At 34.7% G+C, this 27,392-nt stretch overlaps 1 protein-coding gene across 2 annotated transcripts; it reads left to right on the top strand.

Annotated features, from left to right (window-relative positions):
- Positions 1 to 1,772: 1,772 nt before the first annotated feature.
- LOC112040525 (probable phosphoinositide phosphatase SAC9) lies at positions 1,773 to 27,392 on the top strand. Of its 2 annotated transcripts, XM_024073415.2 has the most exons (13): positions 1,773 to 1,956; positions 4,629 to 5,227; positions 7,097 to 7,229; positions 8,794 to 10,004; positions 11,284 to 11,391; positions 14,372 to 14,542; positions 18,164 to 18,403; positions 20,728 to 21,162; positions 22,765 to 23,607; positions 24,220 to 24,417; positions 25,618 to 26,070; positions 26,171 to 26,395; positions 26,963 to 27,392. In XM_024073415.2, exons 1-13 carry the CDS (start codon positions 1,944 to 1,946, stop codon positions 27,242 to 27,244), a joined length of 4,911 nt encoding a protein of 1,636 aa, XP_023929183.2. In that variant the 5' UTR covers positions 1,773 to 1,943; the 3' UTR covers positions 27,245 to 27,392. The 2 variants fall into 2 exon arrangements, with proteins under 2 accessions (XP_023929183.2, XP_023929191.2); XM_024073423.2 differs by lacking the exon at positions 1,773 to 1,956 and having other exon boundaries at positions 5,049 to 5,227; positions 7,107 to 7,229.

The following is a 27,392-nucleotide window of genomic DNA, read 5'->3' as shown; positions in this document are numbered from 1 at the left end:
CCCTATAGTATATATAATATATATATAGTGTGTATAAATGACCTAGGAATATATACTAACATTAGAATTTGGAACTTTAGAAGTGATGAACTCCTTATATATATATATATATAGTTGTATAAATGACCTAGGAATATATACTAACATTAGAATTTGGAACTTTTAGAAGTGATGAACTCCTTTGTCTGGTTGTCCCTAGGGACGGCAGAAAAGGAATCACAAACCTTTAAAAGAAAGAGAAAGGGCAAACAAAAAAATGAAAATAAACATTGACAGTTCAAGAAAACTCCATTATAGATGACATATTGAAAAAAAAAAAAAGTTTATTTTTGAATTAAAGTTGAAGACAAAATTGAGCTTTTCATTTTAGTGTTTATGGATGAATTCAATTATAGAAATTCAAAGGCCTTATAGCTAAATTGGCATCTCCTCATGTACAAAGTGCTTGAGAGTTTAGGGAAAATAGTTCGAGCTGTGAAATTAACATGTTGTAATTATTTTCAAAAAAATAAAGTTCATTGTAATAATTATACTAGAAATAAATAAAATAAAAATTTAAATATTAATAACATAATAAATCTAAACTATCTATTTGATAAAAATGGTTAACATTTGATTGAGTAGGGCTATACCTACGTAATCTTAATTGTAATAAACCTATTATTATAAAAAATATTTTTTTGAGAATCATAAAAAAAAAAATATATAAAATAAGCTAATAAATTTTTTTTTGAGAATCATAAAAAATATATAAAATAAGCTAATAAGTAATAACTTATATTCACCTATTATTGCATTTAATTATTGGATGTATAGTATGTGCAATAACAAGTCTATGCGAAATATTCTCTAAATTCCAAAAGTACTATTAATGACACAAAAATTTACAACTTTTGTAATTTGTTGAGGTTTCAAGTTGTAAAGAGTGTATTGTCACTTTTATACAGATTCACAAACATACTCTTATTTTACATTAATTACTAATGACATATTATCTAAATAATTGTCATTTTTTGTGTCATTAGAATTAATATTCCAAAGTGTTAAAAACCAAATTAAGGACTTGGATTTGATTAGTTGATCTTAGAATATAGTTCATAAAACTGTTTTATACAAATATGAAGAATATTCATGAAAATGATGTTTCGATTTTTTTTTCTTAGAAGGACAAATGGAACACAAATTCAAACAATGATTATTTGAAAAAAAATATTCAATTGGTTTTTTTATTATTGAAATATGCTAAAATTATTAGGAATCTCATTATAAAAACATTATAAATTGAAACGTAAATGAATGTGATTAATTTTTATTTTTTCATTTACACTATTATGTTTTATATTTAGAAGTCAGCTCACCATTCATACAAGTTAGATAATAAAATTAGTAATAGGTTTAATATCACAATTTTCCCCCTAAATTTAATAATAAAAAAAAAATTTACAAAAACAAGAACAGAAATTGTCCTTCTTCATAGTGATTTATTCAATGCATTGAAAATGTCCAAACCTAAACCTTGGAATTTGAATACAATACAAAATTACGAACATTGAGATTAATACAAACAAAGATCAATTATTATGAACCAAAAACAAAAAAAAGATATCATGCTAATTGCAAACCAACAAAAAAGAATGGTACAAATTTCCACATCTATTTTAAGTCATAACCCAAAAAAGAAAAAAAAAGAGACTTTTCCATATCTATTAAAAAAAATAAAAAAAGCACAATTAAAAAAAAAAAAGACAAAATTTTAATATATTTTACCAATCTCTCTCTCTCTCTACCTGAATGTTAGTTTTACTTTCATTTCTTGAATCTCTCACATTCAATGCTCTCTTCTCCCTCTCTCTCTCTCTCTGCAAATTCATTCGATGATTGAATTGCCATTTCAATCGTAAATCTCGACGGTGCTCTCCAAGATTTTCGATTTTCGATAGCACATGGATTCTCCTGGTTAGCTTCTCTGTTCTTCGTTTTTCCTATTCTTTTCGATCTTTTTTGAATTCTCAGCCTTCAATTTTACACACTAATTGTCTCCAAACCAGTGTTTCTGATCTGTGTGTATATATATGTGCGTGTGTGAATAATTGTATGTATGATTAGGCGTGTATGTATATGTGTTTGTATATGATCAGAGGGCAAAGTGCAAGAAAAGCCCTAAGAATGAGAATATTGGATGTTTAATGCGATATTTGCTTGTTATGTGCATTGATACGATTATTTGGATCCCAAAGATCTGCGTTTTACTGTGGCATTACTGAAAACTGGTGTTTTTGAATGCGGAGTAGTAATAGCTTGTTTGATGCAAGATACGCGGTAAATGGCACGATAATAGTAAGGGTAGGGTGGAGGGTTTGGTCGTGCGTTCAAGGCCAACTGCCTGCGTGCGTGCGTGTAGTTTAATAATGATAATTAGAAGGACTTCGATTAACAATGGGCTTGTATGATCAATGGCGTTGACATTTGGGGTGCACGTGGTTGTAGTGTCGTGTTGGTATTAGGGAAAAAGCGTGTTTAGATCCAATGACACAGCGGAGATTAAAGTATCTCTGAAAAGTTTGTTTCAAGATATACTTATAAAAAACAAAGTTCGTTTCAAGAAAGATCTAAATGAGAATGTGGTGTAGGAATTTGTGATGGACAAAGATAAGGTTTATGTGATGTGTGTGTGTGTGTATATATATATATGTATTGTGTTTTCATATGATCATTTGGATCCAAAGATCTGCTTTTTACTGTGTCATTACTAAATGCTTCGTTTTTGAATGTTGAGTAGTGATAACTTGTTTGATGATATGAGCATGTGGCTAAATGGCATGATAATAATAATGATATAATAAAAAAAAGCGGGGTGGAGAAGTTGGTCGTGTGTTCAAGACCAATTGCATGTGTGTGTGTAGTTTAATAGTGATAATTAGAAAGACTTCGATGAATGATATGCTTGGTTCTTTGAAAATTGCTGCTGAATGAAAGAAAACAGGTTGTGTTTTTATGATCAATAGGGTTGACATTTGGGATGCACATAGTTGTAGTGTTGTGTTGGTATTCGGGAAAAAACGTGTATATGACCAGATCAAGTGCAAGGAAAGCCCTAAAAAAGAGACTCTTGAATAGTTAGTGTGGAATGAAGCAGCAAGGAGGACAACCTAGTGGGACAAACACAAAATTAAAAAAAATGTAAAATAGTGAGTTGCATAGTTATTCAGCAGTTTGGAAAGCTTGTTATTTTCTTTAAGAAAATTTTGTGTTTTGAGAGAGAGAGAGAGAGAGATAAGATGGTAGCAACATTTTTGGAACTACCTTTGGGGAAAACCATGCATGGCATTGATACACGTATTGTGAAAATTAGACCTAAAGAAAGAAAACAAAGACATCAATTATCACAATATGTTTTTAGGGTGTTGCTTAGCTTAGTTACTAAAGTCTCTTGGCTTTGCACTAGAGACATAGGATCTAATATTGCATTCAAGAAGGTGGGAGTGGTTTCCTTATTTTGAAGTCTACAAACTTAATTGGTCTCCAGACTCTCCACTGGATCAATGCTAAACTGTATCAGTTTATTTGTCCAATATCTATTTATGTATATGCACAAATTTTGAACATTCTATACATAATTAAAAACAAAGAAAAAATTGGATTTGGCCACATGCCTTCACTGAATAGTACATTTGTGGATTCGTTGATATGCTTATTTAAACATATATAGAGGCATAGGTTCCAAGGTAAATTGTCTTATCTTTGAATAAGAGGTCCGGAATTCTAATCTCATCTACACCAAAAAACCAATTGGCGTTTTGGCCTAATATTAAAGTGCAATCATTATAAAGTGGACGTCATAGGCTGAAATTCTATGTATTCATAAATAAATAAAAATTATAAGGAAATAGTAATTTACATTAACGTTCTATTTGTTTTGGTGGAAAAGGTTTTCCACATTATTTGATGTTTGGTACAGTGGAAAATGGAAGTCAATGGAACAAGTTTTCTATGGGCAACCGTCAATGGAAAACAAGCCTAATAGAGCAAAAAAAAAAAAGTTTTCTAAAATGTTACGTACTCAATAAACCAATGCAATTAAACCCTACACCACAAAAATTGTCTCACTGGCTATTTCTCCTTTCTATCTCTCTCCACAAACCAACCATTGATCGCCGCTTATCAGCATTGATCAATTGTAGACTTTTTCAATAGGAATTTTTGGCTCAAGCCATTCGCTTTCCCTCATATTTTTGGGCAAATTCCAAATTTGGGGTTTATTTTCTGAATGAAAGTTATTGTTTATATTTTTATTTTACGTATCAAAAAAATAAAAATAAAAATTGTACATGCAAGTTCAAAGGGCTTTTCTTTAGAAAGGTTCCTTACATTTTCAAAAAAAAAAAGAAAAAAAAGAAAAAAGAAAAGAATCCTGTGCAAGTCAAGCATTAAATATGAACTTAGCTTTGTCTTAACTCTTAACTAGGTTTTTCTAATTATTAATGTAAAAGGTAAAATTTCTTCCACTCTTAGTTATCTTGTTGCATAAATATGACTGATTCACTGATTTCTGTAACTTCCAAAAACTTTTCAGATTATGACTAAATTCTAATACTATGCATGCTACCCACTCCTTTTTCTTATTGCAGTTGGGGGCTTGAGGGATGCATCTATTATAGTTCTTACATTGGACACTGGTGAAGTACATATCATTGCCAGCTTGTCTTCCAGGACTGACACTCAGGTCATATATGTTGATCCAACAACTGGTGCATTGTGCTACAAAGGAAAGCTGGGTGTAGACATTTTTAAATCTGAAAAAGAGGCTTTCAATTACATTACAAATGGATCACGATGGCTGTATAAGAGTGTGGTATATGCCAGGGCAATATTGGGTTATGCTGCCCTGGGAAACTTTGGTTTGCTTCTTGTTGCAACGAAGTTAACTGCCAGCATTCCGAATCTGCCTGGTGGAGGGTGTGTGTATACGGTGACTGAGAGCCAGTGGATCAAGATATCACTTCAAAATCCCCAACAGCAAGGAAAAGGAGAAGTGAGGAATGTTCAGGAATTGACTGAGCTTGATATTGATGGGAAATACTACTTTTGTGAGACAAGAGACATCACTCGGCCTTTCCCGAGCCGTATGCCCTTACAAAACCCTGACGATGAATTTGTTTGGAATGGATGGTTTTCACTGCCTTTCAAAAACATTGGGCTGCCACAACATTGTGTCACTCTGCTACAGGTTTATCTTCATTCTTGGTATCTTCATATTGATGCTTATCTGATGTCTGGTTTTTAGGTCTACCTCCTCTACATGTATTGTAAAATTTTCTAGTCTTTGCATCATATGCCCATCGTAGCTTGTTTTATTGTATGTACCATGCAGTTTTGCATACACACACACACACACAAAGAATGTGTTAGGTGACCAACTATGAGTTAGTTTACACATTCAGCATTTTATTTTTTGCTAAGATACACATTAGGAACTTAACTTTGTGGGATGAAGTGCTTTACTTGAATTACTTTATCTCATTATTTTCTTCTTGTAAGAACAATGGTAGAGGGTGAGGCTGTGGATTCAAGATCCACTATGTGTATGTGTAGTACCAATAATAAAATTGATAAACAACTTCTTGTTAACTTTTGATTTAGGGTTCTGCAGTACCTAATGGATTGGTCTAGGTGGAAATTGATGCACCGTATATTATCTTTCTCTCTCTTGTTTTTTTAATGAAAATAACCTGGATCGGCATATTTTCCACTGGAGGATTAGAAAGCCTAGGTGAGATCCAGTTTAGCCACATTTTTTGTCCTCTATTTTTTCCCTAAATGCAGAGGCCAGTGCAAATTTTAAATTCTACTAAGTTAATTTTTGGATTTTGGACCTAGAATGTGACTTGGAATAAAGGAAAAAAAAAAGAAAGAAAACTGATGTTCTGTTTCCAAATGCTTTTTGATCCAGGACTTTATTGCTTCATTATTTTTTTTTATCAAGAAAAAAAAGAAAGAAAGAAAACTGATGTCTTCCCAATGACTGGAGTGCAGAATGAGGATGATGAGATGACTTTCCTGAGCAACTCTTGGCCACCACACACGGTGGTTGAATCCCCCACAAAATTCCCCTATGGCCATTTGAAACTCATACTGGAAAATCAGAAGGCTTGACCACCACACATGGTGGCTGAACCAAACAAAACGATTACACCCATCTAACCCATACTCAAAACCCATTGCTAAATTTTAACCAAACCATGCCAAACTGCCACAGCTAATTGTTCAAACCACCTATTTAACCCAAACCCATCAGCCCATCCATTGATCTAGGGGAAGATCTAACCCAAATCACCCAAGATTGAACCATTCGAGGAGAGAGAGAGAATTGCTTTGGATTTTAAATTTCATTCTCATCAGCTTATCCATCGATCTAGGTGAAGATCCAACCCAAATCACCCATGATTGAACCATTCAGAGAGAGAGAGAATAGCTATGGATTTCAGATTTCTTCCCTAACAATTCTCTCTCTAACGTAAATTCACCTAAGTTCATGCGGGTAGCATGTGAACTTATTTTGCTGATTTGACTTTTTTTCTTTTCTTTTCGTTATTTCTGTTTGTTGACACATAGGCTCCATGTCATATATTTAATAAACATTAACTCATGTCATTTAAAAAATATTTTTTATACAAAAAATTTGCCACATCAGAAATTTTCGTTATTGAGTTAACAGTGATGATTTCGTTGAAACAAGGGTTTTGAAAGTTGAAACAGGGGTTGAAGTTTAAGGATCAAATGTGTAATTAAACCTACTTTATGTTTAATTATGAAGCTTTCAGTTAGCAATGCTTGTTTGAGTAAAAAGCACAAGTTAGAAATCAGAAATTGCTTAATTGCTCTAATACATTCAATTTATGTCACATGGATGTAGTTAAGCAGTGGCTTCTCTTCTTTGGTTGTTGTCACTATTAAAAGTGCGCTTTAAAGGTCCATTTTTTTAATTGAAATTTTATTTTATTTTGTTTTTCTCCCCAATTCACTTTCACAGTGATTTACCTTATGGCATTCAAATAGATAACTTATGTGGTGGTTAAGATATGATATTAATGTGTAGGGGTTTGCAGAATGTCGAAATTTTGGAAGCTTAGGTCAGCTAGAAGGGATTGTTGCTCTGACAGCTCGTCGTAGCAGACTGCATCCTGGTACTCGATACTTGGCTAGGGGTCTAAATTCATGTTTTAGCACAGGTAACGTGAGTTATTAATGACTCGGGAAAACAAAATTGCATTTTTTTATTTTTCTTGTTGGAATTTTATAGGTTCTTCTGTTTCTCTCTTAGGTATTCCCTTCTTGTGTACTTGGGAACTACCCCCTTTTGGGAATTTTTTAGTAACATTTTATTTATTATATAAAAAAGCCAGGTTCTTCTGTGGATCTGCCAATGAACTATAGCTCAATTAGCTCCTTTTTTTTTTTTTTTTTTTTTTAAGCCAGGTTCTTCTGTGGATCTGCCAATGAACTATAGCTCAATTAGCTCCTTTTTTTTTTTTTTTTTTTCTTAAGAAAAAAGAAAAAAGTAATGATATTTTATTAATAGGAAAGATTACTTCATGCTCAGGATGATGAATGCAACTACCACTTCCTCCTCCCATAATAATGGGATGGAGTGAGGAGTAAGGTGGGTTCAAGACCCACTGGGTCCGTGTGTAACTTACCAATAAAACAAAAATGCTGAATGGATCATTGTGGGATACTTGGTCAATTATACAACTCTTTTTCTGACTGCTTTTTTGGTTTAGTCTTAACTTTTAATGGATAGGCACACACACATAAATTCCATGCCATTTAAATCCCTCCCATTTTTAATCCAGATGTAACACACGTCATTTAAAAAATTAAAAATCCAATGATCTTGAAAAACCAAGTAAGCCATAAAAATAATTTCCATGTGTCTCAAATTTGGTAAAAAAATTGAAGGGAATTGGAGGATTTAAATGAGAGGGAATCTTGTCCCTAAACATTTGTATTTCAGATGCACTACGCTATCATGCCATCGTAGGGTGGCTACTATTAAGTTATGCCAGAATATGTGAGAAAATGTTTTCTATCCCTCTTGACTTGTCAATGAAAGATTCAATTGTTGGTACAACTTTTACCTTTAGATCTTTACTTGGCCCATATTTGTTTAGGGAATGGCACCTATTTATAATTTTATGATGTACAGTGTTTAGATTAATAGCTTAATGATTTGATTTCTACTGAAAAGAACTAGTTAATATGGATGTTCTCTGGCTTTTTTATATTGGTTGGCATGGAGGAGTTGGAGACAAAAGGAGATGTTCTGCATGGAAAACCGCTCCGTTTGTTCTTTGGGGACTGTTTGGACCAAGAGGAGTGGTCGTGCTTCTGATGTGAAAGAGGCACCTCTGTATGAACTGAAAGTTGTTGCCTTTGTTATTTTTTTTTTTTTTTTTTTTGGTTTCTAAAATAAATTCTGTTCTTGTAGATATTAATAAGTCTTTTCAAGTTTATGTTCTTGTGAGTCTCCTCTGTACTTAACTAAAAAGAAAAAAAAAAAAAAGAAGTTTCATTCTGTACTTGAGTGAGGGCATTTTGCCATTATGTGCCTCTTGGGACAAGTGGCATTGCACTTATATGTATATCTGATCTCCTCTCTCTCTCTGACTCAATATTTTTTTAAAGTTCTATTGCAGGCATTATATCATTTGTTTTATTGCCTTCACTTATCTCAGCTTTTTATTGTATCCCCCATCAAATTCTTTGAACTTAAGAAGAATATGTATTTGACAGGTAATGAAGTTGAGTGTGAGCAACTTGTATGGATCCCCAAAAGGGCTGGTCAGAGTGTTCCGTTTAACACTTACATTTGGAGACGTGGAACCATTCCAATCTGGTGGGGAGCAGAATTGAAGATCACTGCTGCAGAAGCAGAAATATATGTTTCAGATGATCCTTATAAAGGAAGCTTACAGTATTATCAGAGGTTGAGTAAAAGGTATGATGCTCGAAATTTAGATGTAGGTGTTGGGGGGAGTCAGAATAGAAAAGCTCTGGTTCCAATTGTATGCATCAATTTGCTTAGGAATGGAGAAGGAAAGTCAGAGTCCATTCTAGTTCAGCATTTTGAGGAATCTTTGAATTATATTAAATCAACTGGAAAACTCACTTATACTCGCATCCATTTAATAAATTATGATTGGCATGCCAGTACAAAGTTAAAAGGTGAACAACAAACAATTGAAGAATTGTGGAAACTTTTAAAAGCACCCACTGTATCTATAGGCATTTCTGAAGGGGATTATTTGCCTTCACGACAACGGATTAAGGATTGCAGAGGTGAAATCATATATAATGATGACTATGAAGGTGCCTTCTGCTTAAGATCACATCAAAATGGAGTGATACGTTTCAACTGTGCTGATTCTTTGGATAGAACCAATGCTGCTAGTTATTTTGGCTCCCTCCAAGTTTTTGTGGAGCAATGCAGGCGGCTGGGAATATCTCTTGATAGTGATCTGGCATTAGGTTACCAGTTAAATAATTATGGTGGATATATTGCTCCATTGCCACCAGGTTGGGAAAAACGATCTGATGCTGTGACAGGGAAGACATATTATATTGATCATAATACTAAGACCACAACTTGGATGCATCCCTGCCCAGATAAACCTTGGAAGAGATTTGACATGACGTTCGAGGAATTCAAGCGATCAACAATACTTTCACCAGTATCTCAGCTAGCTGATATCTTTTTGCTGGCTGGTGATATTCATGCAACACTCTATACTGGTTCTAAAGCTATGCATAGCCAAATCCTTAGCATATTTAATGAAGATGCTGGAAAGTTTAAACAGTTTTCTGCAGCGCAGAATATGAAAATTACTTTGCAGAGAAGATATAAAAATGCAATTGTGGATAGCTCTCGTCAAAAGCAGTTTGAGATTTTTCTTGGAATGAGGCTTTTCAAGCATCTTCCATCAATTCCCCTTCAACCCCTGAATGTATGTTGCTCTAGGACTTTTCTGAGTTAGGTGTAATATTATTCTATTCTTTTATATCCTAATGCTTCATTCATGTACTTGGTTGTTGAGGTTTATAACTGCATAAATTTGCTTGGATAGATGGTGATCCTTTGTTAATTTTGTAAAACCTTTTAAGCTCTAGCTTAATTGGCATCTCCTTCCCTTGCAAGTTCTAGGTGGAGGTTGAGGATGTGGGTTCAAACCCACTGAATACTTGTGTAAATCACCTTTAAAAAAAATTGTAAATTTTTTATCAACCCTCTTTTTATGTATTGTTTCTCTTACTTTCCAGAATTTGTTATATGTGTTGAACTTTATGATTAAATAGTCAGCAAATGCTGATTCATGATGTCAATTAATATATTTCCTGTTGTTGGTCTGTTGCTGAAACTATGTTGTAGACAGGCTGTGGATCATTAGTTATTTTACATTTTTAATTTGACAGAATACATCCATTAATATTGCTTTTTTTATTTTTTTAATTTAAAATTTGTCTTCTCTTATTACTACATTAAAAGTCTATAGACTCTGAATCTATTATTAATATTATATTATCTTTTGCAATAATTACACTGCTGTTTTGAAACTTTTAAAGGCTCAAATTATGTTTCAAAATTAGGCTCTTACTATTCATTCTAGAACTTTAAATTGCATTGCTACTGTAAAGTTCGGTGGAAATTGGTGCTGATGCGTTATATGGATTATAACACATGATTTGTCAGACCTGCTCGTTACTTTTGTCTCATTGATAGTTCTTTTTTCCCTCCTTGCCCCCCTCCTCCCTCTCTTAGATACTTGCTGCCCACTGAAATTGGTAGTGGGCTCAAAAAATACTATAAGTTATATTGATAAGTTCTTTTGTAAAGCTGTCTACTAAGAATAGTTAAATTTAATACTTGTTGGATTTAAGATGATTTGAGGCCCCTTTTAAACTTTATCTCATCTGGCAAAGAGAAGGTTGATTTTTGTGAGAAATGCTCTAAACTTGGTGGATTTGGCCTTTTACTTAAGTTAAGTTGGGGTCTCTGCCACAAACCTAGGCCTTGGAAATTCCTTCACTAGACAAATTTGTTTTCCAGATTATCATAACTTAGCCTTTGACTTTAGTTATACGTTTATCTTTTTTTTTTTTTGGTAAAACATGTTTATCTTTCAGATACTATAATGTTGCTCCTAGGAAAATGGATCTTGTCTACTACAAACATGATATAGCTGTTAGGTGTGAATTTACAATTGTATAACATGATAATCTGTGCAGGTACTCTCACGACCATCTGGTTTCTTTCTTAAGCCAGTTCCCAGCATGTTTTCAACTGCTGATGGTGGAGCCAGTCTTTTGAGTTTCAAAAGAAAAGACCTAATCTGGGTATGCAAAATATATTTCTTTTTATCACGCAGGAATTGTTTTGATTTGGGGCTGATAGAAGCACATTCTCATGAATAATAATATTAAACATTCACACAAAACAACAATATTTAATATGGTTCAACCAACTCCAAGCCTACATACATGGTAACGCCAACCAAAATCCATTATCTTGATATGGATTATAATCACTCTCAACCAAACTCATAGACTCAAAAAAACAACGCTTCCAAACACAAACAAAACCATACCACAAACAAAACCACATGCACACAAACTCACAATCCCAAAGCAATACACCCAATAATGCTCTCACACGAAATAGACAAATTCTCAAACTACTTTTTGAAGAAACTCGCTCCATGTTCTTTAAAGAGTCTTCTCTTGTACCCCTGTGGGAGGGCCCTTGGGCTAAAGTTACCAAACCCTTTGCAACAATGCTTATTTATAAGGCTTCAATTCTATTCCTTGATGGACAAGGAATACCCAATTACTTATTCAATAAAGAACTTTGTTACGCACCAAGGAAAAAAAAATCGTTTTCTTCAATACCAAGATAGAGGGCGAAATTTTCAACCAATAACAAATTGCCACATCATACCGCTATGTTTGTATAGTGTATCCAATTGCAAAATGCCATGTGCTACTTAGTGGGTCCCATTCTCATTATCAGAGACCAATAGAAATTTTCTAAATGTCACTAAATAAAAATTCCAAAGAATATCCAAGAGCCAATCACATGTTGACATGTGGTGATAATTTTATTTTAAAGAACACAAACAATCTAATTAAATGCTGTCATGTGTTATTTCAAAGTAAGACACTTTAGCTAATCAAATGTTGCCATGTGTCCTTTCAAGAATAAGACTTAAAGTCCTTCCATTTGAATCATGACACGTCATCAATCAAAATCAACCATATGCCATTGAACCTCCTTAAGACTCTTATAAATAGAGGGTCTTATTCGTCTTGTAGGAGCAGATTTAGAAGTCTCAAAGCTCTAGATAGATTTAGAAGTCTCTATTGGAATCTAGCTCCTAAGTGATGCAGGAGGCAATGAGAAGACATACTTATTATATTTTATTTATTTTTAAGTATCAAGGGAAATTTTGTAATTGCATAATATTCTAGAATGGGCTATGCTAACAATCCATTAGATCTTTTTTTGGGTTTTATTTAAGTTTGGTTACTTAGTTGGGCTTAGTAGTAAAAGCCTAAGGAGTCCAAGTCCAAGTCTTATTAGGGTTTTAAGAAATCCTAGTTCAACTTGGATTAGGTATTAGTTTTCTATTTAAAGAGTTGTAGTACTTTCTATTGAGGTGATTAATAATGAATGTTTTTAGAATTTAAGAACTATGAAGCTTTCCTTTATGGTTTGTGTGATGCAACCTTCTCTGAGGTGTGATGTTAAGGAACCCTAGGTGTGATGCTTAGGAAGTCTAGGTGTGATTCCTAGAATTTATTTATTTTCTTTAATTTTACTATTCACGGTTACGGTTTATATCACTGTTCACAGCAATCTAAATCTTGACTTTCACCTTTATTTCATTCCTAAAGTCCTATTAAACCTTGTTTCCCCTTGTCCTACATCACTAAGCCTCCAAGAACTTCAACCAAGCCTCTAAGAACTTCAACTGTTGAAATTTGACGGATTCAAGCTCCAAGGACCTGAAGAATACATCAATATCTTTTAATGTGAAGAACATTCATCCCTTCAATCCTTAAAGTTTATTGGAGTCAAGCACCAAAACTTCCAAGAACTTCAAGAATTTCAACCTTCAAAGCTTTGTCAGATTCAAGCTCTAAAGCCCTGAGGAATGTTAAAAAAATACGCTAATAACAAGTCTCTAAGTCTCTACCAAGCGCACAATCAGAGATTCATCACAATTCCATTGAAAAGACCCCTCAATCCCTCTTCCAATCAAAGTGGAGGACATTTTGTGTTTGAATCAAAATTGCATCAACACAATACTTGAATCGAAGACTTTTTCAATTTTTCTAGGAGATTGAACTAGAGGATTATTTTCTTGTAATAGAATAAAGTTACAGAGAATTGTATCCATACAGTCTTCAATACAAAAATATATTTGTGGAGCATTTTTAATTGTTTGATTTCCAAACTTGAAATTTTGTATTTACACCTTCCATGCCAAGAAAGCCTAATTAAAGTCAAATTAGGAATTTGAGATAATTATTAACAATTTCCACCTTGACTCAAATTCAGTCAAGTAATCTGCATTCTTGCAAGAACTCCACCTTAATTCAAGCTTTTCTTAAAAGAAGACAGCTATCGTTTTCCATCACCAAAGCCAAATTTGCTCTCTCATCTTAAACCAAATTTGAAAATGTGACCATATACCTTCATACCAAGATCAGTCTTAGGTTTTGATATCAATTTTTTGTGATTTAACTGTTAACGTGGTTCGGCCTACTCCAATTCTACGTCCACAGGCAACGTCAACCAAAATCCACTATCAATGATATTGGTTGCAACTGCTCTCTCAACCAATCTCACAAACCAAACTCAAACTCACACAAACAACACTCACAAACCTGACAAACAGAAACTCATCTCAAAGACCCAATACACGAAATAATGCCCTCACACAAAATAGACAAAAACTCAAATTACTCTTTGAAGAAACTCATTCAATGTTCTTTTCTAAGTCTTCTCCTCTTCCCATGTGGGAGGAACCTTGGGCAAACGATATCAAACCATTTGCAACAATGCCTATTTTTAAGGCTCCAATACTATTCCTCGATGGACAAGGAATACCTTATTACTTATTCAATAAGGAACTTTAAATAATTTTCTTCCATGCCACTAAAACCTAAATCAAATCAGGAATTCGAGATAGTTTCCAACAGGAACATATATTGCAACCTAAGAATGATATTTCAAAGGAATTCTTTGTGATTTTAATTAAAATACTGTCCATCAGTAATAAATTTTTATGGAAATATTTGTTGTGTTTCACAGGTTTGTCCACAGGCTGCAGATGTGGTTGAACTTTTTATCTATCTTGGGGAGCCTTGCCATGTTTGTCAGCTTCTTCTCACAATATCTCATGGTGCAGATGATGCTACTTATCCATCAACAGTTGACATAAGGACAGGCTGTTGTCTAGATAAGCTTAAACTGGTTGTGGAGGTCTGTATCTCTCTTTCATACATCTTGCTCTTTAAGACTTTACGTCCATGTTTGCCCTTGCAATTTACTACCATATGTGGTTGAAGAGATGGTCTTATTTATATGTTTAAGAAGAGGATAAAGGATTTTCTTTTGCCCTTTTAGTTCGTCTTTTAAGTAAAGATGTGCTTTGCTGTAGGGTGCACCATTATGGGAGAAGTTCTCCCATTGTCTAAATTACTTTCTTGTAAGCACAAAAATAATTTCAAGTAATGTGGGTTTGGAAGTAACACAACAAACGAGAAAAGGCTACATGGCAAATTCTAAGTCCCAAATGCAATAAAATAAGATGGTCTATTGCTTAGTAATTCTCTCGTTTGCAAAGACATCTCAAATCCATGAGGTGTTCTCAAGTATGAACCCAGATAATCGTTGAACTAAAGCTTGTAATAAATCATTTTAATCTATAAAGACTTGAGTCACTATAATGTAGGGCAAACATTATGTATAAATAAGAGCTTCCTAAGATCAAAAGTCATTTGCCTAGGGATTTTGGAAAAGGAGATAAACTAGTATAGAAGCAATAAGGTCTATAATGTAATCAATGGAGTATTCCTGCGCACCACACAATCTGCTGATAAATCATTGTTTGAATTGTGCAATTTTTCCTGACAGAAATATTATATTGAAATCCAAAAGGCTTTTTGAGACATACTCCTACAGTCCTACTGTAATTGAAAAATTATTACTAAATTAAGAAACAACATTTTACCAACTTACTGGAGTCCTAACTGAGCCCTAGAATCTGATTTGGGCATACAGACTTGAGATATGAACATCTCCTAATGATAACTGGACTTTGGATTTCAGGTATACTTTAACCTGAGGATCTGAAAGCTAGTAGGTTCAACCATTACCTAGCATCTGCTTATATGTTAGACTTAGACCTATCCTGGGAGAATACAGTGCACTTTTATGTGGATGCAATCTTCATTTGCTTCATTAAGCCAGTCCAACCACCTGCCTGTTAGGCGGGATGATGCTTCCCCAAGCCTTAGAGGGGGAACGGGTTTGAGTAGCAGTGTAGGATTTCTAACTGTTTCCGCAACAACATATCATTCCTTTGAAAAACCTGCTAATCCTTAGTCTTTGCTTTGTCTAGGCCTCAAAATAGGCTGGGACTTATGACTCATTCATGCATGTTGAAAAATTACACAGGAAGTTCCTCTGGGGTGGCTTAGGAGATGAATTTAAGCATCGCTTGGTCAGTTGGGATAAGGCGTGCTCTCCTATTGCTTATGGGGGGTTGGGGATTAGGAAGCTAGCAACTTTTAATTAGACGAAACTGGGTAAGTGGTTGTGGTGGTTTGGGTTAGAGGAGACAAGATTATGGAGGCGTGTAATATATGCTAAGTTTAGAGAGGAATGGGGTGGTTGGACATCCAATCCTAGTAGGGGTACCCATGGGTATGGTTCGTGGAGGAGTATTAGGATGGGATAGGATAAGTTTTTGCAGTGTATTCAATTTGATGTTGGCACCGGGACCGGATCTGCATTTGGCATGACTGTTGGTGTGTTGAGCAACCTTTGAAGGTGGTCTCTACCCTATTCTTTATGATAATACCACTAATTGGAAGGCACCAGTGAAGTCTTTGTTGCTGAGGCACACTTTGGGGATGACGAGGAGTTGGGATGTTAGATTTATTTAGGCGTTTAATGATTGGGAGTTACATCTGGTGAATTCATTCTTCCAACTTTTAGATTCTCATGTACTACCCAATATAGGGGATGGTGATCAGGTAAGGTGGAAACTTAAGAAGAGGGGTTTTTTTTGATATTTTGTCATTCTGTAACACCCTAATAAGGGGCTCCAATGCTACTCCATTCCCTTGGAAAGGTATTTAGAGGGTGAAAGCACCACAGAGGGTATCCTTTTTTGTGTGAACAGTGGCTTGGGGTAAATTTTTTTTACATGTGATAACCTTATTAAGAGAGGTTATGATTTAGTAGTATGGTGTTGCATGTGCTGATGTAGTGGGGAGACAGTAGACCACCTTTTGATTCATTGTCCGGTTTCTTATAATCTGTTGAGTTTTGTCTTTTGGTGCTATGGGATCCATTGGGTCCTAAAGGGGAAGGTGGTGGATTGCTTGTTTGGATGGTGGGATTGGGTGGGTAAGCATTCGTCTGCTATTTGGAATATGGTTGTTTTGTGTTTAATGTGGACTATTTGGAGGAAAATCTAGGAGAGAGAAGAGAAAGTAGAAGAAAGAGAACAACTAGGAAAATCTAGGAATCATCCATAGGGTTTTAGGGCATCACAACCTAGAGAGTGGTCACACATCAAAGTACAGTGTCATAGTTTTTTCTTGGTTCTGTGTCTTTTTGATTAGGAAAATACAATTCGGGCATCCATTTGAGATTGAACACATGACATCTAAATTACAGAATACTTTTTTATCATTCATTCAAATTGAAGTTCTTAAGGAGACCTATCATTTTAGAGTTATCCTCTTATTAATAAAATTCATTATTACATTTCAAAAGAATCATTCCTTAAAAAATTGTTTCTTTGTTATTCATTGACTACCAATGCCTGGAAACAAGCAAATAAGGGGTCACGTAAGCCTGCTAGCCAAGTTAAGACTCATATTTTAGGACAAAAGGATAATTAAAAGAAAACATAGGGAAATGGAGTACTTGCCCCATTCAACATTAAACACTCAAAGGCTCAAACTCTGAAGGTGAGTATCTAAAAAATTGAAAAGAGCCAAGGAAGAATTGAAGCACAAATGAGCTGACAGCCAATACTTAACAAAAAAAATAAAATATAAAAAATCCTTGGGTCAATACATACTGTTGACTAGGAGAAGATTAATTTATTTATTTTTAGTGAATAAGCATTATCTATATGCCTAATAGACTGTGGGTTCCACCTTATTTAAATACTTAAAAGAAGTTTCTTTGATTGTTAATACTTTAAAAAAGAAGTTTCTACCATAATATTAGAGGAGTTGTAATTAGTATGATGTATATATTCTTAAGAGCTTCCAAGGTGGTCCCGACTTGAAACCACAGTTTTTCTAGAATTGTCAATAATACTGGACATATTCTGCAGAAATTTTTAATATGATGTCAGATTGTGATTTATGACATGCTTTAGTACACATTGTAGTAAAATTGAATATGGATTGGCTAAAATATGAGAAATAGATATGGGTTGGTTAATTAATTTCTAAGGATTGTTGTAAGTAACATGGTAAAAGAATGGGATTTTGTTTTTTTGTTTTGTTTTTTTGTTTTGTTCTTTTTTTTTGTGTGCGCGAGTGGCCCCAATAGTGGAAAAGTATAAAGATGAGCAATGAATGCTTGAGAAGTTATATGTAGCTTGGCTAGTAAAACCTAGGCACATCTGGCACTTCCAATGAACAGTGCCTATATACTATATTATGTACTTAGGTTTTTGATATCAATACATGATGCAACTTAGGTTCTCGAAGCAGTGTATAACTCTAATATCTGTAGCGCCGCGCCCCCCCCCAAAAAAAACCACACGCCCCTTCTGCCTTTGATTGATTTGGTGTCATCAGTTTGTATTTATTATTTTATAGTTTCTAAACCTACATTGAACTTTGTTGACAGGCTGCTTCCATACCTCAGTGCGTAAATGGGACAAACCTCATCATACCCTTACCTGGGCCAATTAGTGCAGAAGATATGGCTATTACTGGAGCAAGTGCACGCATTCATGCTCAGGATACATCATGTATTTCATTTTTGTATGATTTTGAAGAACTAGAGGGTGAATTGGACTATCTTACTCGTGTAGTTGCACTCACATTTTATCCTGCCGTTTCTGGAAACCCTGTGACTCTCGGTGAGGTAGAAAGCAATTTTAAGATATATATTAGTCAATGTGTCAAAAATAAAAAATCCTATTTTAGCCTGTATATGTATATGTGTGTGTTTTATATATATATATATATATCTACATTCTAGTTTTTGGTTTTCATATACAGAATGACTGCACTTTTAATGTAGCAGTACATTATAGGTTGATATGCATTTAGTTTTAGGTTTTGGAAGATGGTGTTGGTGCTAATTACATGGAAACTTTAGGAATGAAGAAGGTAGGTATGAGTCTACATGGCATTGTTTAAAATCTTTCATTCTGTTGTTAATTAGAAATAAACATTTGTCAGAATATGCTGTTAAAAAGTTCCATTGGTCAAGTTTATTAGATCTATATTGTTCCCATAGATTGGTCTTGAGCTTATGAAGTTGAAGAATGTGGGGTGCAGTGTGCTGATATGTCAAAATCACATTTATTTTCATGCTAAAATCTTCTTCCGTGACACTGCATGATTCTGACTTGTGCTCATTATCAATCCAAAAGGATCAGGTTCTGTGGTTTTGAATTCTGCTAAAGAGAAATATACTAAAGTACTAATTTCTTTCTCTTGGCATTTTTGTAGAGATTGAGGTCTAGATCCTAGAAAATCCGAAGTTATTATTTGAGCATTGTTGTTTGTTGCCAATGCTCCCTCAAAAAAAAAAAAAAAAAAAAAAAACTTAAGGAAAAGAATTGTTGTTTGTTGCCAATGCTCCCTCAAAAAAAAAAAAAAAAAAAAAAAACTTAAGGAAAAGATTTTGTGTTTTTAGAGAAATCAAAAAGTATATTAGCTTGTTGGATATTGTGTATGGTGTGGTACCCAGAACAGCTGTGTCAAAAACTTACTTGCTAAGTATAGGAATTATGTAGATACAGTTGGTTGCTAGATCTAAATCATGTATATTCTTTATTTAGTTCGTTTCATGTTCATACCTGAAGTGAGTAACTCAAACTTGATTCTAATGCCTTTGACAAAATATTAAAATTGTGAAGAAATTGTAATGTTGAAAAAGATAGAGCTGGCTCATTTTAAATGGTTGGATGATGTGTGATGATGTTCATAAGTGACATCAGACATCACTGATGTGTTGGCATGATTTAATGTTTTAGTGTCAACCATCATTATGTTTTTCTTGGTAAGTTATACACAATCAGTGGGTCTTGAACCCATGATCTCGCCCTTCACCTTGTTCTTTTTTGGAGAAGATGTGACATTTGGGCTAGAGCCCATTGGCCAACAATAATCATTATCTTTCTTATAGGCTTATCACTACTTGCTTCTTATTGAAGGTAAAACTTGGAAAAATGGTATTAATGAGATATAAGCTCTTCCTTATTATGAGTCTCATGTTTCCACCTAAGGGGAAAGCTCAAAGCTCCATTTCTTTGATGTTGTTGTTATGAAAAAAAGAAAGGAAAAAAATATTTATTTTAAATATTTTCTGTAGTATTATTGCCCCATAGCTTTTGAGCTGTGGTCTTTAGTGTTTTGTTGGTTTGGACTTCATTGGGTTATGCCACATAAGGTAATTGAGTTGTTTGAGTCTTAGCAAGGCAAATTCGGGCGACATCGCAATATAGATTTTTGGAGACTTGTGCCACATTGCTTGATATGGTGTATTTGGAGTGAAATAAATGATAGATGCTTTGAGGGATGCTAACTGTCCTTGTTAGAGATTAAGTCCTTTTTCTTACACTCTCCTTGTATGGAGTGTGGCTTTGTCGCATATTTCTTGTTTTTCCCTTGCTGTTTTACTTGATTGTTGTAATTTTGGTTCTTGATTTTTGCCCCCACAGTACATCCCCAATGTACTTGGGTTGACTATTTTGCTTAATAAAATTTTTTGTTACCTATTTTTAAAAAAAAAAAAAATCTATAGTATTTTAGCAAAAATTTCATGTTGATAAAATTTTCAAGTTTATACTTTTCCTGATGTTTGTGCATAATGGAGAAAGCTTATTCTAATTGCCATCATCGCATTGTTTTTTCCTCAAAGGTCGAATTTGTGGAGGAAGTTTGACACCCATTGTGCGACCCCATTCTATTAGATGTCATATTGACAGTTAGGGATGTGCTTTTTTCTATCTTTTAATAGATCCTTGGTAATTTTTTTTGGTGTATTTAAACCTCCTTTGATTCACTTGATTTATGATCTTTGTTTACGAATTGGCATGGCTGGACAACCTTAATGAGAGAAGATACTTTTTTTTAAACCTTTTTCCTCATCATTTTTTATTTATTCAATATGCTTCTCCTGGGTGAAGTTTACTGTAATTGTAGCTGGTTAATTGTCTGTACTGAATTTCATTGCAGATCGAGATCCTTGGAGTTTCTCTTCCTTGGAAAGGCATATTTACTAATGAAGGCCCTGGTGCAAGATTAATTGAGCTGGCCAAAAAAAGTCAGAAGGAAATCAACCCCTTTATGTCCACTTCAGAATCTAATCCATTTTTGGGCATTTTAAAAAATGAAAATGTGACACCATCAGTGCAACCAAGTGCTTCTACTGACCTCTTGGCAGACCTCTTGACTGGAGAGGACCCGTTTTTGGAACCCATCTCTCAACCAGCAATAGGAAATGTTGATAATGAGGGAAGTGACTTGCTTGATTTCTTAGACCAATCTGTTGTTGAATTTCATGATGCTCAAAATGATCATTCAGATTCTTCATCACAAGATATACGACCTTCAGATAGTAGCTCCCAGCAGTACATTACTTGTCTGAAATCCCTTATGGGGCCAAATATGGTATGTTAGTATCTATTGCATGTTGCTTTGAGTTGTTATACTTTTTAGTTCATCTGTTTCAATATTTTGTTGATAATTAGTTGTGCTTCTGCTTCAGTCTAATTTATTTGGTAATTACATTTAGTTTCTCCTCATTGTATTTTGATAAAAGCAGACATCTACTTCATGCTGTTACCCATCTTATTTTGAGGGCTTTGCTGGGGGCTAAATTCTATGACATATCTGACTAAGCCTTTTGTCACATTTTCTCTTTTGCATGTTGTTATGATTCTGAGTTTAACTTCAGTTATTCTAATATATCAGGATCTCAGCTTGTTTCATGTATTCATTCTAAGTTAACTTCTCCGATATTTCATAATAGATTTTTATTGAGTTATTTTATTGTAGATAAACTCAACTAACTGAACAAAGCCTTAATCCCAAGTCGACCAGGCTCGGCTCTATTATGCCTTAATCAACTAAGGCTTTAAGGAATTAAGGTTATGCTTTCTGTTATTTCTCTGTTTAGCATATTATTCACTGCCTTTTAGGCCTTCCACTAGTCCTTTTCACTCCCACCTGAATTATTTTTACTTTTTCTCATTGGTTCAGTAAAGGGTCATGGTTGTGCAATGTCAAACCATCTTAGTCCTTGTTCTATCTTTCCAGGTTTCCCATTCAGTCATCCTTTCATTGTCATTTCGGCCACCATCATGTTATGGATATGTTGTTTTGTATAGCTTAACATTTTTTTATCTCAGAAACATAATTGTTCTTATGGTATTCTTATAAAACTTTCTATTCAATTTGATGGGTTTATGGTTGCACAACACCTATGATGCATTTTTTCACTTTATCCACTTTGCTTTAATGAAATATCAACCTAATATATAAAAAATGCATATTCAGGAAATAACTAATATTCTATTGGCATAAAATCATTCTCAATCTTAATCTCATGTTGCAGTTAACCTACCACAGCTCTCCATTGTTTGGGCTTGGAACTTGCTATCTTAAAAGAATAAGAGCTACGCATGCCATGTGCGGACTAACACGACTATGTTTTTGCATGTAAAGCTGAGTTTTGGATATGTTATCTTCATGGCAAGGTCATTATGTTATCTGTTGGCATAAATTTCATTTTCAATCTTAATCTCATGGTGCAGTTAACCTACCACAACCCTCCATTGTTTGGGCTTGGGATTTGCTATCTTAAAAGATTGAAAACTACCCTTGCCATTTACGGAATAACATGACAATTTTTTTGCATGTATAGTTGAGTTTTGGATATGTTATCTTCTTTGAGGTCATTATATCATTCCATGACCTGGGCAGTGTTTATTCCATGTCTTTTTCTTCTCCCCCACCACCCCCCCCACCCCCCTTTTTATTTTTAATTTTAATTTTGAGATACTGGGAACTTAGTTTTTTAGGTGTAGCTTTGATACACAGTGAATTTTAGATCTCTTTTTTTCAAAAGTTATTTTAACTTATTGAAAAAAAAAAAAAAACTGTATTCATGGTTTTTTGAGAAATATTAGAGCTTAATAATGGGTAGGTTTCATGTTTTTAAGGTAAACCATGGGGTAAAAAGTGACCTATTTTGACAATGCAATATTACAGGAAAGGAAACTAGACTTTATAGAAGCTATGAAACTTGAAATTGAACGCTTCAGGCTGAATCTTTCTGCTGCTGAAAGGGATAGAGCTTTGTTATCAGTTGGAATTGATCCTGCTACTATAAATCCAAATTTTTTGCTTGATGACTCTCAAATAGGAAGATTATGCAAAGTTGCAAACACCCTTGCACTGCTTGGTCAAACTTCCCTTGAAGACAAAATTACCGCTGCTATTGGTCTTGACACTACTGATGATAATGTAATAGATTTCTGGAATATTGCTGGAATTGGGGAATCTTGTTCTGGTGGCCTCTGTGAAGTGCATGCTGAAACCAAAGCATCAATACATACATCCTCATCAGTGTCATCTGCATCATCTGCAGGAGGTTCACAACCTGTCTTGTTATGTTCTCAGTGTGAAAGAAAGGTTTGTAAAGTTTGTTCTGCTGGCAGAGGAGCTCTTCTGCTTGTGGGCTCTATGTCAAGGGAGGTTTCATACAATGGTGTATCTAGCCAGAGTGGATCAAGCCATGGCAGTCAAATTGATTTCTCTTCAAATCGTTCAGTTGCACTGGATGGTGTTCTTTGCAAACAATGCTGCCATGAAATTGTGCTTAATGCATTGATCTTGGACTATGTCAGGGTCTTAATTAGTTTGCGAAGAAGTGCCCGTGCAGACAGTGCTGCATATAAAGCTTTGAACCAGGTGGTAGGATCATCCAGGAGGGATCATCTTCCTGAAAGAACTCAGTCTTTTGATTCCCAGAGAGCTGTTAAAGTCCTAAGACATTTACTTAATGGAGGGGAATCCCTTGCTGAATTTCCTTCTGCCAGTTTTTTACAATCGGTATTGTCCTTTTCCATTCTATATTTTTGTTGTAAGTGTTCAGCACTTGATGTGTTTTCATTGTAAATGGTTTATTGTTGTGACAAAATATTTCCTCTAAATAATATTTTCTGTTTTTTAATTGCTTTATTATGAAAAAAAAAAAGGGAGTGTTTTCAGTAAAAGCAAAAAACAGGAACAGAAACTTTACTTTTTTCTATTAAGTGACTACAAAGTTCCTGCTAGTTCTAGCAGGGTTGTAAAAAATTGAAATAATGAGAAGAATGTGTCCATGTAAGTGGAATACAGATTGAGATAAATGACTATTTATTCTTCCCTATGCTCCATGAGAAGAATGGAATCCTTTTGATTGTTTGATAGTAGGTTCCTTTGGAAGCTGAAATGTAATCTTTGAGAGGTTCCTTTGGAAGCTGAAACATAATCTTTGAGAGGTATTTTTGGAAGCTGAAATATAATCTTTGAGTAGGAGCTCTTAGCATTTATAGTTTATCTGTTTACTACAAGGCAACAAGTTAGTGTAAGAGAACAAGATTTTATGCTGCACTTTGTTTATAGCATTTTGGCCCTTTAAAAAAATTCTCTTGATGCCTAACTCTGTATTATTAACTGCAGGTTGAGACAGCGGCAGATTCAGCACCATTTTTGTCGTTGCTTGCTCCATTAGATTCTGTATCACAGCATTCATATTGGAAAGCTCCTCCAAGTACGACCTGTGTGGAATTCTGTGTTGTTCTTGATACTCTTTCTGATGTCAGTGGGGTAATCTTGCTTGTTAGTCCATGTGGCTATTCAGAGGTTGACACTCCCATGGTGAGTGTACTTCTCTGCTCACAATTTTCTTCTTGTGCAATGAATATATGTAGGGTAAATTGTTGACATGACAGTCCCGTAATTCTATGCACTCAACAAGAAGTCTAGAAGGACATGAAATTGGTATTTAATCTCAATTGTAGGGTACTCCCTTGTCACTGATATCAAGATAAATTTTCTTTCCCTTCTGATTGGTAAGTTACACAAGCACTTGGTGGGTGGATCTTGAACCCATGTTCTTACCCCCACCTAACACCTGCATGGAGAGCTGGTACCAGTTTAGCTAAAGCTCATTGGCTCCTCCCATAATAATGGGATGGAGGATGAATTCTTGGGTTCAAGACTCAGGAGGTGTGTGTTACCTAACCAATAAAAAGAAAAGAAAAGAAAAATATACTGAACTTGAGATAATGGCCAATTAGTTAACATGGAAATTATTGTATGTGAAATACAACTTGATAACACTGCAAACCTTGAGATAATATTCTAGAGGATGCACAAAAATCTAGATTCTTGCTTCAAAAATTTCTTGATTTATCCCCAAGAGGAATTGCAAAAACAGTTGACTTTTACCACTTCCAATATAAAGGATTATTCAATCAAATAATTAATTGCAAATTGGTAAGTCCGAAAATAAATGAATTGCTTCTAGTGTATTAGTGTCCTGCCCCCCACCCAAAAAAAGAAAAAGAAAAAGAAAAAGAACTGCTAGTTGCAAAACACCCAGACTCCAGGTATTTAGACAAAAGAAAATCACATCCCATGTAGCTTAAACTTTTGGGAAATTTAGTAACTTATCATGGTATCTGAGTAGGTGATCTTGAATTTGCTCTACCTCTCATTTAAAAGAGTTAAAATCCCACGTGTTGAGTCTCACCTATTAAAGGAGGAGTCTAGGCCCTGATGTGATAAGGAGTGTTAGAACAATGATTAATTGATTAAATTTACCATTTCTTAATAGCTTAAACTTTTACTACAGTCAATAATTTATCATGTTTATATCCTTATTGTTGTGCCAGCAGTGTGCTTGCATCATTTTCGAAATTTTTTCCGCCAATAGATAATTTTGTGCTTTGTAGGCTGTGTGGCTTTCTTAGGGTTAATTCATCTCTTATATTTTATATGCATTACACCGGTTTTCATATATTCTACTTTGTTTTATGCTTTTCTTTGACTAGTTGCCTCTTATTGTTATTACAGGTACAAATCTGGGCTAGCAATAAAATACACAAGGAAGAAAGGTCATGCACGGGAAAATGGGATGTTCAATCTCTGATCACTTCTTCACCAGAGTTTTATGGACCAGAAAAGTTGGGTAGAGAGGATAAAGCACCTAGACATGTAAAATTTGACTTCAGGAATCCCGTTCGGTGCCGCATTATTTGGATAACCCTACGTCTACAGCGACCTGGTTCAAATTCTGTTAACTTTGGGAAAGACTTCAACCTTTTGTCTCTAGATGAAAACCCTTTTGCACAAGTAAATCGACGTGCCTCTTTCGGAGGATCAGTTGAAAGTGACCCTTGTCTTCATGCCAAAAGGATTCTTGTAGTTGGAAAGAAAGTTATGGGGCTCACATCATCACCTCAAGTCCCTGACCAAGTGAATTTGAAAAACTGGTTGGAGAGACCACCGCGATTAAACAGATTCAAGGTACAACTAATGCTTCTGTGCTTTTTCTTCCATATTTCAGTTCATTATTGGACTTTGTATGGTATGCATTGCAACTGACAATCCTCTTTTATTTTTCCAGGTTCCAATTGAGGCTGAGAGGCTGTATGACAATGATCTTACCTTGGAGCAGTATCTGTCTCCTGCTTCACCTTTGCTTGCTGGATTTCGTCTGGATGCTTTCACCGCAATAAAGCCTCGGGTTACCCATTCACCCTCGTCAGATATCCATGATACATCATTGACATTTTTGGAAGACAGATATATCTCTCCAGCTGTGCTGTATATACAAGCATCTTTTCTCCAGGTATTTTACTGGGTCTGCTGTCTTAAAGTGCTATTAGGTTAGCCAGGATTATCCTATGTAGCTTATTTACGTAGCACAGTGGATTTGAAAATGTTGTTCTATTTCTGTTTATATGTTTTCTTTTGTGCTTATATATGGTAGGCACTTTCATATGCTTCCTTTGGTCAGCCCTTGGTTTCTTTGACCAATCTAGTTCTTTCAGCATGCAATTTTTTAGATCTTGACAAATACTTAACAAAAAAATGACATTTGCCTCTCTTGTTGACAATTGCTTTCTTTTTATGGCTATCAATAATGATCCAATAATATGGAGTGGTGAGTAAGGTTAGGTGTTTTGAGTCCCTTGGTGTTGGAAGTAAGTTTACCAGGAACGGGAGTAAAAAAAGGCTTGGGCCTGATGTAATTATTCATGAATAGTTCTCTTATCTCTTTGCCTTGTGTTGATATTCCTAGCTTTATGGCCTGAAGTCTAGTTTCTCTTTTTCACATGAAAATAATCTAATTAAAGGCTTAAAGTATGTGAATTGCAATTTCAGTGAGAGCTTATTTAGAACGATAATATCACAGGAACCTAATAGCACGGTAACAATTGCGGAATATCGACTGCCAGAGGCTAAGGCGGGAACAGCAATGTACTTTGATTTCCCTAGGCAGATACAAACCAGACGAATTTCATTCAAAATTCTTGGAGATGTTGCCGCATTTGCAGATGACCCTATGGAACAAGACGATTCTGGTCTTAGAGCTCCATCATTGGCATCTGGGTTGTCATTATCTAATAGAATTAAGGTGTATTACTATGGTGATCCTTATGAACTTGGGAAATGGGCTAGTCTTTCAGCTGTTTGAATGGTTATTTATACACAGGTAGAAAAGGGTTAGGGGAGTGATTGGGATTGGTTGTGGTTGTTATATAGTTCATTTTTTGTTGTTGTAATATCAGTATGTAACATTATATTCATTGATGTAATAATATCAAAGTCGTGAAATCAGAGTA

Source organism: Quercus suber, unplaced genomic scaffold (assembly GCF_002906115.3).
Source record: "Quercus suber isolate HL8 unplaced genomic scaffold, Cork oak 2.0 scaffold_9, whole genome shotgun sequence".
Lineage (NCBI taxonomy): Eukaryota > Viridiplantae > Streptophyta > Magnoliopsida > Fagales > Fagaceae > Quercus > Quercus suber.
This window is presented reverse-complemented; position numbering and strand designations above follow the sequence as displayed.